We start from the raw sequence: 11,801 nt of genomic DNA on the forward strand, positions 1-11,801 counted from the left end.
AGCGACCTCCAACTCTGTAGAAGCCCCATATGGCTGCTTGTGCCCACCATGTATTTCTTGCCCAGCAATGAAGGTCTCAGCTGCCTGAAGACGCTTCTTACTTTTATTTATTTTATATGTTTTATTGAGAGTTCCCACCTCAGATTTTACTTTCTGTCCATCTCACAGTGAAAGGCAGGGAGAAAGATCTTTCACCCTGGCTGCTGCAGAATATCATCCAACTTAGGGAGCAGGTTTTTGTTTTTTTTTTTTAATTAATCAATTTTATTACTGACATTGATTTTGCTGTATTTCTTGCCAGTCTCTTCTGTGAATATTTGTTACACATTTAAGATTAGCTTATACATATATAATTTTGTGCCTTGCATCTTGTTATGATTATTATCATTAAGCCTCTTCCAAGAATTGAACAAGTTAATATGCTCACTAACTGAGTGTGTTGGGTGGTTGCAGTGTTTCTGCTCTCTGAGGCTTGACGTGTTGGTGTAGAATTGCCCAAAGTAATCGGTACTCCTCTATCTGTCTTCTGTGTTTTTATCCTAAAGTTATTGTTTTTCATTAATATTCCTTGATTCTTTTGTTGTTGAGACTGGCTGTATTAAGTGAAAGTTGCACAGTCGTGTCCGATTCTTTGCATCCCCATGGACTATGCAGTCCGTGGAATTTTCCAGGCCAGAATACTGGAGTGGGTAGCTTTTCCCTTCTCCAGGGGAATCTTCCCAACCCAGGGATCAAACCCAGGTCTCCCGTATTGCAGGTGGATTCTTTACTAGCTGAATCACAAGGGAAGCCCTATGAATACTGGAATGGGTTGCCTATCCCTTTTCCAGTGGATCTTCCCGACCCAGGAGTTGAACTGGAGTCTCCTGCATTGCAGGCAGATTCTTTACCGACTGAGCTGTCAGGGAAGCCCGGCTGTATTAAAGTGATTCATATATATTTTGGGATGTCATTAATAAGTAATTGCTTTGTGTTTACCATTCTTGTTTACTATTATAGTGGCATACGTGTGAAAAAACTACTTTGACACCCCCTTTTGCCTAATTTTAAAAGTAGAAAGTTTGACCTGTTCCCTTGCAGTTCGATGAAAAAGCTTAATCTTTCCCAGTAGTCAGTGACTTGAGGACAACTCCGACTTTGAGTAAAGGTCAGAGCTTATTTGGAAATAAAATTTTAAAGTTACTCAAACTGGCACATTTCAAAGAGCTAATTCTTAGTACAGAAAATCACTGTGATGGCTTGTTATTGGAGAACTTTGCTTTCCACATGGACGTGGCTGACCTGGAATGAATTTCTTGGGCTGGTAACTGGACTCCATGGGAGCATGGTGCCCCTGTCTTCCTAGAGCTTTTGATTCCTTTGTCAGTGTGATGTAGCCACCCAGGATTGTCTATTCCAGCAGGGACCTGGGTAAAATTCTAAACCCAGACTGCTTCGTTCAAACCACTTGCTGTGTTTTTTCAAGCCATCCTTTCTGTTTAGGCAGTGTGTACTCAGGTAACACAAGCTTCTGTTTACATCAGCTGAAGCAGAGTATGGTTGGGAAAATAAACATGCCAAAAGGGAAAAAAAAAAGCCTCAAAATTTATTCCGGAAGTCTTAATACATGTTTTGATTGCATTTGTCATTATTTTTCCTAAGTCCAGAGAAATCAGTGGTGACATATTAGAAATATCAAAGTTAAAAAAATACTTTAAAAATGCATCTGTAGAAAGAAGCAAAAGTGCATCTGTTGGGTTGGTTGGCCAAAAAGTTCATAAGATGTTATGGAGAACCCAAACGAACTTTTTTGGCCAGCCCAATAGAATTAAATAAAGTCGTAGTCAATAAAGGAAAGAAACCCCAAGCATCTTAAACACCTTTAAGAGGTAGTGAAGTAGAGTCCCGTGATGGGAATCTTGTATGTGCTGGAATGGAAAAGTCAGAACTTCCAGATTCCGGATCCAGCACTGACCACTGCATCACCCTGCAGCAGTCAGCGAGTGTCTCGGGGCTCAGTCTGCCTGCCTGGTGACTGAAAGAGCAGAGCTGGAACTCTGAGCTCCCAGGAATCCCATGATTGCATGTCTGAACTGTACCCAGGCCCACTTGAAACCCTCCAATTTGAAATGTCTTTGGGTGTCATCTTCTACGGGGGCCAAACCAAACTTATATAAATATATTTGTCCTGGTAAGCATCAGAAGACTGTAGAGATGGGACCATCTGAGTGTTCAAAGGGAACTTGAGATCTCTTCTGTAAGATGTAGAGGGAGACGGACATGTGAGCACATGACAGTATTCTCTAAGAATCTGGGTGTGTTTATAGCTAAATGTGGGGAGTTCAAAATAATATGTGCATGGCATGTGCACACATGCGTGTGCGCACACACACACACACACATATATAATTGTCACTTGAATTTATTTTTTATTTTGTAGACTTACTTCATTTTTCATCTCCCCAACTGAATGTATGTGGTTTTCCTTTAAAGGTGGGGCTCCAAATTACTACCCCAATAGCTTTAGTGCTCCCGAGCATCAGCCTTCTGCCCTGGAACATAGGACCCACTTTTCTGGGGATGTACAGCGCTTCAACAGTGCCAACGATGACAATGTCACTCAGGTAATGGCTCCTTTGTCTTCTGTGAGAGTCGCTTGGTCATTCTTCTCAATGTCTGCATATATTCCCCTTTTAAGTGTCTGCTACTACTACTGCTACTGCTAAGTCACTTCAGTCGTGTCTGACTCTGTGCGACCCCATAGACGGCAGCCCACCAGGCTCCCCCGTCCCTGGGATTCTCCAGGCAAGAACACTGGAGTGGGTTGCCATTTCCTTCTCCAGTGCATGAAAGTGAAAAGTGAAAGTGAAGTCGCTTAGTCGTATCCGACTCTTAGCGACCCCATGGACTGCAGCCCACCAGGCTCCTCTGTCTATGGGATTCTCCAGGCAAGAGTACTGGAGTAGGGTGCCATTGCCTTCTCCGTTTAAAGTTTAAAGTGTCTAATATGTCTCAAATTGAATTCAGGGACAACATCTTTATTCATAACTCAGTTCCCATATTAGATGAGTTGAAAATAGAGTCTCAGATTATCTTTTTTTTTCATATGCAAATATCCAGCATTCAGTACTAAATTATCAGGCATACCCAGCACTTAAGACCTTATATCTGAAAAATCAAGAGGGAGGAAAAAGCAAAACAAAATTGGCAATAGAAGCAAACCTGCTGGAGATCCAGACAGTGAAATTGTCAGATACAGGTTTTACTGCTGCTAAGTCGCTTCAGTCGTGTCCGACTCTGTGCGGACTGCAAATGATATTTTTAGGAAAATAGAAAAGAGATGACAACATGGAGCATTATTGAGAACTTTAATCTATAAAAAAAGAATTGAGAGAACATCCCTAGCAGTCTAGTAGTAAAGACTGCATTTCTGCTGCAGAGGGTGTCGGTTCGATCCCTGATTGGGGAACTAAGATCCCTCAAGCTGTGCAGTGCAGCCAATAAAATAAAATAAAATTTAAAAAACTGAATGGACATACTGAGCTGGAAAATGAACAACCAAAGTCAAGCATTTAGTAAATGAGTTTAAAAAGGTGATTAAACATAACTGAAGAGAGGATTACTGAACTGGCAGACAGAGCAGTAGATGTTATCGAGACTCACTCATGAAGAGAGAAAAAAAGAACTCCCCTTCATTATGAGAAACCATTTAGAGACTGAGAATGCAAGCCGGTTTGCTTTCCTCTAAATAACAAACAACACACGTACAGTGCATATAAAGAACTCCCACACAGCAATAAGAAAAAGACGAATGAATATGAAAAAAATGGGCAAAAGGCTTGAAGAGGCACTTCATAAAAGAAGGGTCCAAATGACTGGAAAACAGACAGAAAGGTCATTTATTTCACTAGTCATCAGGAAGACACAAAATAAAACTAAAAAGAGGCACTACTGCAAATGCACAAAAATGACGCGACTTAAAAGGAATGTGTACCAAGTATTTGTAAAATGAGAAACAGCTCTCATGTAAGTGTAAATTGGTTCAGGTGTTCTGGAGACCTAGTTGTCAGTATCCACTGAAGCTAAACATGTACGTGCCTTTTGACCTAGTAAGTGCACTCTTAAGCATAGATTCCAAATAGAAATGTGTACATATGAGCAACAGAAGACAGGTACGACAGTTTCCTCATATCATCCAAGTGTTCGTCAACGAAAGCTTAGATAAATAAACTGGTGTATTCCCACTGCTGCTGCTGCTGCTGCTGCTAAGTTGCTTCAGTCGTGTCCGACTCTGTGCGACCCCAGAGACGGAAGCCCACCAGGCTTCCCCGTCCCTGGGATTTTCCAGGCAAGAACACTGGAGTGGGTTGCCATTTCCTTCTCCGATGCATGAAAGTGAAAAGTGAAAGTGAAGTCGCTCAGTTGTGTCCAACTCTTTGCAACCCCATGGACTACAGACTACCAGGCTCCTCCGTCCATGGGATTTTCCAGGCAAAAGTACTGGAGTGGGGTGCCATTGCCTTCTCCGATATTCCCACAGTGTACAGCAATGAAAACTAATGAAGTATTCCAACAAGCAGGCACACAGGTGAATCTTACAAACATGAACAATAGAACGGGAATATAGACCACATGATTGCATTTGTGTACATTTCCAAGAGAAGTAAAGAAAGACATTTATAATAAGTAAAAACAATGGGGGGGTCAGTTGGAGAAAGGGGACTGGGAGGAGGGGTACGTAGGGGCATTTCTGAGATGTGAGTGACGTTTCTCTCTCGATCTGGGTGGTTGTGACACGTCAATGTCCCCTGAAGAATCACAGTGAACTTCACACTTGATGTTTGCTACCCTAACTGCAGACATAGTACACTTAAAAAGAAAAAACAGTTATTCTCTCGCTTTGTATACAGGCTATTAAAAATGTCACTTTTTCATTAACAGGAATTTGGCCCTGCTCTTAAAGGTCTGTGGTTAACGTGTTGGAGTGGGTAGATTAGCTCAGCATCCTTATCTGGTTATGAAATGGAACAGCTGTCTCGTGTGTGGAGCCCATGCCCTCCTGTAGTGAGCAGCCGAGCTGTGTATGATTGGTGGTCGTTAGCCAGGCATGTGCTGTGCTGTGCTTAGTTGCTCAGTTGCTTCCGACTCTGCGACCCCATGGGCTGCAGCCCGCCAGGCTCCTTTGTCCATGGGATTCTCGAGGCAGGAATACTGGAGTGGGTTGCCATTTGGTACTCCAGGGGATCTGCTTGGCCCAGGGATCAAACCCGGGTCTCCTATGTTGCAGGCAGATTCTTTACTGTCTGAGCCACTAGAGTTTATGATATGACCATTCAGACTGGAGTGGGGTGATACCTCATTGTAGTTTTGATTTGTATTTCTCTAATAATTAGCAGTGTTCAGCATTTTTCTCATATTTGTTGGCCATCTGTACATCTTCTTTAAAGAACTATTTAGATCTTCCCGCATGCAGTGCTTTGATTGGATTATGTTACCACCTAAAAGTCTAAAGATTTTTGAACTTTAACATCAGATTTAAAGTTTGCTCAAATTTTAAAAGTAGTATTATATTCTGATATTTGGTAACTTATAAAAACTATAAAGTTTTGATATTTTATTAATTTGCTACCTTGGGTAATTTGATGTTTTACAACTAAGCGACTTCACTTTCACTTTTCACTTTCACTCATTGGAGAAGGACACGGCATCCCACTCCAGTGTTCTTGCCTGGAGAATTCCAGGGACGGGGGTGCCTGGTGGGCTGCCGTCAACGGAGTCGCACAGAGTCAGACACGACCGATGCGACTTAGCAGCAGCAGCAGAACAGTACTTAGAGTAGTGTCTGGGTGCATTATAGGTATGTGAGTAATAAATATTTGCTCAATGAATGGATGAAATGTTGAGTAGAGTCAGAGCGATAACTGAGAAATGGCTGATTTCAGAAATAAGCAGAGGCTGTTAGAACTCATATATGTATTACTTTGCTTACTATGTACTTACTTTTAATTTTAACCTTTTGATATTCATTTTAGAAGTAAACTCAGTATACTGTAAGCGAAATACCACTATTAACATCTGTCTTCTCTAAGAAATTTTGGCTTCCGAGTAGCTAAGAACCTAATTAATGAGCTAGGGTGTGTCCTCTCTGGTTCTGGGTGAACTGAACAAAGGTTGTCTTGTGCTAAGCTTGCATTTGATAACAGCACATTCTGCACTTGTCAGTAATAAGGTGTGGTGGCATTTTTAATTGTAGGCCACACTGCCTTTTATTTACAAGAGATTTATAAGCAGTGACCACAAAACACATTATTAAAAAGAAGTCACGAGCTATTATCTTCCTTTTTTTTTTTTGCCTATGCCCCCGCGGTATGTGGGCTCTCAGTTCCCTGACCGGGGATTGAACCCATGCCTCCCACATTGGAAGCGTGGAGTCTGAATCACTGGATGGCCAGTGAAGTCCCCTGTTATCTTCCTGTTTGACTTAAAACAAAAAGTGAGGAACTCAGCATGTGACAGTTTCATCTATAGTTTTAAATTATTCTTAAATTGCAAATGTAGGGAACAAGGTATAAAGAAGGTTGAGAAGTGCTTGCACTGAATAACTGGTAAATACTTTTTAGTCATAGCAAAACATTTGGCTAGCATGCTGTTTCCACTGCCTATTTCAACAACCTCTCAGCTCCACTTAACCTTCACCTACAGCTAAGAATCCTGTTTGTTCCCGTGGGAAAAGAACATTTCGTTTGCAAGAATGTTCAGCCCTGGTTGAGAGTCTCGTTTGCAAGCACTTCTCAACCTTCTTTATACCTTGTTCCCTACATCTTTTTCTTTGGGGTCTCGCTATGTTGCCCAGGCTGGAGTACAGTGGCAATTCACAGGCGCGATCCCACTACTGATCAGCACGGGGGTTTTGACCTGCTCCGTTTCCGACCTGGGCCGGTTCACCCCTCCTTAGGCAACCTGGTGGTCCCCCGCTCCCGGGAGGTCACCATATTGATGCCGAACTGAGTGCGGACACCGGATCGGCATAGCGCACTGCAGTCCAGAACTCCTGAGCTCAAGCGATCCTCCAGCCTCAGCCTCCCGAGTAGCTGGGACTACAGGCGCGCGCCACCTAGCCCGGCTAGCTCAGTCGGTAGAGCATGGGACTCTTAATCCCAGGGTCGTGGGTTCGGGCCCCACGTTGGGCGCCAGATGCTGGCGACGGAATGAAACACCAACACTGCAGAGTGGTTTAAACCTTTATATTTTAACACTTGCTTCTTACAGCTACTTTATTTTATATCCCTTGCACAACAACCTACAGGGCAAGCCGCCAAGCACTATGATTCAGAGACTATACAGTGCGCAGGCGCAGGGCGAGATAACCTTTACCTTGACTTATTTACTGCAGCTAAGACTTTGTTTTGGGGAACTTCCTTATCAACTTAGAATCCGTTTTGTCCCAGGGTCCGTTCCTTTTGAGGAATCAGAGAAACATCCTTGTGTGCAAGAAATGTTCTTTTCCCACGGGAACAAACAGGATTCTTAGCTGAACATCTCGTTTGCAAGAATGTTCAGCCCTGGTTGAGAGTCTCATTTGCAAGCACTTCTCAACCTTCTTTATACCTTGTTCCCTACATGCAAAGCCTTTTTTCATTCTTACAGCAATGAGAAATCTTGCGTCTTCATTTCAAAAGTGGGGTTTGGATCAGTTTCGTTCGTGATAAAATAGTTATCTGATTCCCCACCCTCTGTTTTCAATGAGCAGGTGCGGGATTTCTATTTGAAAGTACTGAATGAGGAGCAGAGGAAACGCCTGTGTGAGAACATTGCGGGCCATCTGAAAGACGCACAGCTTTTTATCCAGAAGAAAGCGGTGAGTGATACTTTGTAAGCCGACCGGTGACACCTGCTGGCAGGATGGGAGAGTGCAGCTGTGGGAGAAAAACCTTCAGAAGTGTCATTTCTATTTCACTTGAGTTAAGCAAACTTAAAAAAAAATTAGTATGAATCCCCAATCAACCTCTGATTCCTTTCTTTCTATGGCTTACCTCCAGCAGATGCACTGTATCCATCAATCCTTTACTGTTTGTCCAGTGTGTAATAATTTAGTTTAGGGCAAATCGTCTCCTGATGCTGTTAATCTGACTGTAGACAAGTTCCATGTTAAGAGAGTAATATCCAGTATCAAAATGTGGGTCCTGCCACAATTTTGCTTAGACTTTAGATGATAAGAAATATAGATTTCGTCTTTGTGGTGTGAAGTCTGCCTGACTGCTCGATGTTAATGATACCCAACGTGCCTTCAGAAGCAACAAGAAACATGCTGTTTTCTGGGGTAAAAACTGAGCTGCTTCCAAAGCTCAGGCTGACCTTTTGAGCAAAGGTGCCCCAGGGCATTTCTGATGGTCGCTCATTGTGCTGTTTGCTCACTGTTGGTTTCCTGGCTGCCCCAGGATCAGCCTCTCATAAATTTAGGAACCGCTGCCCTTCTCTTATCTCTTGGCTGCTGCCTCTCTGTTCATAAGGGCAGCTGTCTGGAGTATGTTCTAAGGTCTGGAGATAAGAACCTTGCAGGCTGGGCGCTTTCTCTGCAGGCCGAGCTGTATAAACCGTGTTTGATGAGTGTGTATATGAAAGATAACCCTTTGATTCCCTGGACGCTAGTACTTCTTGCTGTTTCACTCAGGCAGAGAGCCTGACTGTTGCTCTGTGAGAGAGGTGGGGCGGTTTTTTTCTCATCTTCCTTAGAAGAATGAGTAAGACTGTTTGTAAGCAGAGAATTGGGCTCAAACTCTTGGCCTTCTCCTCTTATGTACACTAAAGCTGCCTGGCCTCTGTGGGTTCTTGATATCCTACCTCTTGCTGTCTGCTGGGGATCAGCCCCTGGTCAGGAATTCCTTCTCAACGTGTGCAGAGTTGGCCAGCACAGGCCAGTGTTTGTACAGCTCACTTTATTTTTTAATTGGCATATAATTGCTCTACAACGTTGTGTTACTTTCTGCTGTACAGCAAAGCACGTCAAGGATATGTATACATATATCCCCTCCTTCTTGGGCCCCTGAACCCAACCCCCGCCCCATCCTACCCGTCTAGGTCACCATTGAGCTGAGCTCCCCGTGTTGGACAGTAGCTTCCCACCAGCTATCTATTTTACCCATGGTCTATACGGCTAACTGTAAATTCAGGCTGTGTCGGGGCCCGTTTCTTAATACAAATCACCGTAACTTGTTGCATTCCTCTGAGGTCAGCTCTTTACCTGCTCTAAGTGGAGCCCACCTCCTAATGCCTTTTCTCACAATACTCTGCAGGGTTGATTTAATCGACTCATTTGTTTTTATGGGAGTGGATATTGAATTCTACGAGGGAGATTTGATTGTCTCACCTGTTCCATGAGGAGTGTGTATTGAAGCTCAGGCGAATGACTTATCCGGGGTTACTCAGCCAGTATACATCAGGACCTGAGTCCTGCTCCCTGTTGTTAAATGCTGTGTGGCTCTGCCCCCTGTGGACGTGTCCCTCCTCCCCTCTGGAGTAAATCCCGTGGAGCAGACACAAGGGACTGGCGTGGGAGGGGGCTAGGGTGATGCTCACATGGTGTTCATTTGCTTTCAGGTTAAGAACTTCAGTGATGTCCATCCTGAATATGGCTCCCGCATCCAGGCTCTTTTGGACAAATACAATGAGGAGAAACCTAAGGTGAGCCCAGAGCAGCCCAGCTGTGGCAGAGGATGTGTGTCATGGATAGGCACAGTGGGTTTTCTCTTGCAGTGATTCTCCTCAGGGACAACTATTCAGTTTCTTAAGCAGCTGTTCACAATCTCAGTTGAGATATAAAGAACTCACCTAGAAAGCGCAACCTCTTCATTTAAGCCCTGGGCCATATAAGACTCTGTGTGGGTCGGTGGGTGTGGGTGTGGGGGTGTGTGTGTTTGTGTGTGTGTGTGTGTGCCTGCGCCATATAAGACTGGTGTGTGTGTGTGACATGCCGTGTGTGTGTATGTGATGTCGTGTGTGTGTATGTGTGTGTGACGTCATGTGTGTGTGTGTGAGACGTCGTGTGTGTATGTGACGTGTGTGTATGTGGCATGTCGTGTGTGTGTATGTGACGTGTGTGTGTGTGTGAGACGTGTGTGTGTATGTGACGTCGTGTGTGTGTGTGTGCCTGCGCCATAAAAGACTGTTGTGTGTGTGTGACATGCCGTGTGTGTATGTGATGTCGTGTGTGTGTGTGACGTCGTGTGTGTGAGACGTCGTGTGTGTGTATGTGATGTCGTGTGTGTGTGTGTGACGTCGTGTGTGTGTGAGACGTGTGTGTGTATGTGACGTTTGTGTGTGAGAGACGTCGTGTGTGTGTGTCGTAGTGTGTGTGTGTGATGTTGTGGGTGTATATGTGACGTCTGTGTGTGTGTGTGTGTGTGTGTGTGTGTGATGTCCGATTCTTTGCAACCCCACCAGGCTTCTCTGTCCATGGGATTCTCCAGGCAAGGATACTGGAGTGGGTTGTCACCTCCTCCTCCGCAGGGGCTATAGTCCATAGGGTCTCAAAGAGTTGGACACAACTGAAGCAACTTAGCGCATGTGCTTATAAGACAATCTAAGGTGGACAAACTCTGCATTGTTACTGTCATTTGAGCACAGATGAAAGCAGAGAAGTGCTGAGTCTCTGCCTGAGTGGGCTAACTAACCTGCTGGTCTTGCCCTTTTGAAACAGAACGCAGTTCACACCTACGTGCAGCATGGGTCTCACTTGTCTGCAAGGGAGAAAGCTAATCTCTGAGGGTCGGGGGCCCTGGTTCTGCACCACCTTGCCATCCGCCTGTGAAGCAAAGCCTGTGTTCACACCTGTACCCACTGATCGCTGGATGGAAGATTCTCCTGCACTAGACGTGCAAATGCAAGCTTGTGTCTGCAAAATGATAATCCAGATTTCTATCACAAATGATGTAATAATGGCTTTTAATCCTACTTTCCTGTGGATGAATGAAGGTTAGGGCTTAACAATCATTTAAAAGAAACATGTATTTGCTTTTGACAGCTGATTATTCACTTAAAATGACTAGAATGAAAGTTTCTAGCAGAAATACAATTTTATTTGACAAGAAAAAATCTTAGTGACATTAATGTTTACATATCATCTCATGGCCTATTTTATAAAAATATCACTGTAATTATATAAGAAGAAAAGATAAAGATAATTTACTGAGAAATTTAAATTTTTCTAAGTTCCCATGAGGAAGAACACATTGCTATCTTTTGAAAATAACTTCAGCACCATCATGGCTTGATGTTTATTCCTGCTTTGAATTAATCAGATTTTTTAAAACTTGGAATTACATTTATCCTAATACAGCACTGATTTTGCAGTAGACTGATTTGTAATTGCTTTCCTTTTTCCAATAAAATAATCTGCAAATAAAAATAGAAGACTGGTGTTTGATTTCTTTAGTCTCCATATGTAACTTGAAATGTCTCATGATTCTTCATCTGAATATCATGTTATTAGATTGTCGTTGTTTAGTTGCTTAGTCATGTCCAACTCTTTTGCTACCCCATGGACTGTAGCCAGTCAGGCTCCTCTGTCCTTGGGATTCCCAGGCAAGAATACTGGAATGGGTTGCCATTTCCTTCTCCAGGGGATCTTCCTGACCCAGGAATTGAACCTGTGTCTCCTGCATTGGCAGGCAGATTCTTTACTGCTGAGCCACCAGGAAAGCCCCCTGTTATCAGATACTTTCCCTTAAAATTGAAAATACTGATTTCACAAGGATAGTATATTATTTGTTTAAACCAATAGCCATTATACATAGCTTCTGAGGTACAGGGGACCAGAACTTTAT

The 11,801-nt window shown here is 43.4% G+C and overlaps 1 protein-coding gene and 1 non-coding gene across 2 annotated transcripts in view; both read left to right on the forward strand.

Moving 5' to 3' along the window:
* Positions 1-11,368, forward strand: part of CAT (catalase) — a 37,538-nt gene extending 26,170 nt beyond the window's left edge. The window contains exons 10-13 of the mRNA XM_052652330.1: positions 2,473-2,603; positions 7,730-7,837; positions 9,577-9,660; positions 10,676-11,368. Coding sequence (XP_052508290.1) covers positions 2,473-2,603; positions 7,730-7,837; positions 9,577-9,660; positions 10,676-10,741 — 389 coding nt within the window. The 3' untranslated portion in view covers positions 10,742-11,368. The remainder of the gene's footprint in view (positions 1-2,472; positions 2,604-7,729; positions 7,838-9,576; positions 9,661-10,675) is intronic.
* Positions 7,097-7,169, forward strand: TRNAK-CUU (transfer RNA lysine (anticodon CUU)). Its single transcript has one exon. It is a non-coding gene; the product is annotated as a tRNA-Lys (tRNA).
* Positions 11,369-11,801: the final 433 nt, after the last annotated feature.

The sequence above is a fragment of the Budorcas taxicolor genome, chromosome 15 (assembly GCF_023091745.1).
Source record: "Budorcas taxicolor isolate Tak-1 chromosome 15, Takin1.1, whole genome shotgun sequence".
NCBI lineage: Eukaryota > Metazoa > Chordata > Mammalia > Artiodactyla > Bovidae > Budorcas > Budorcas taxicolor.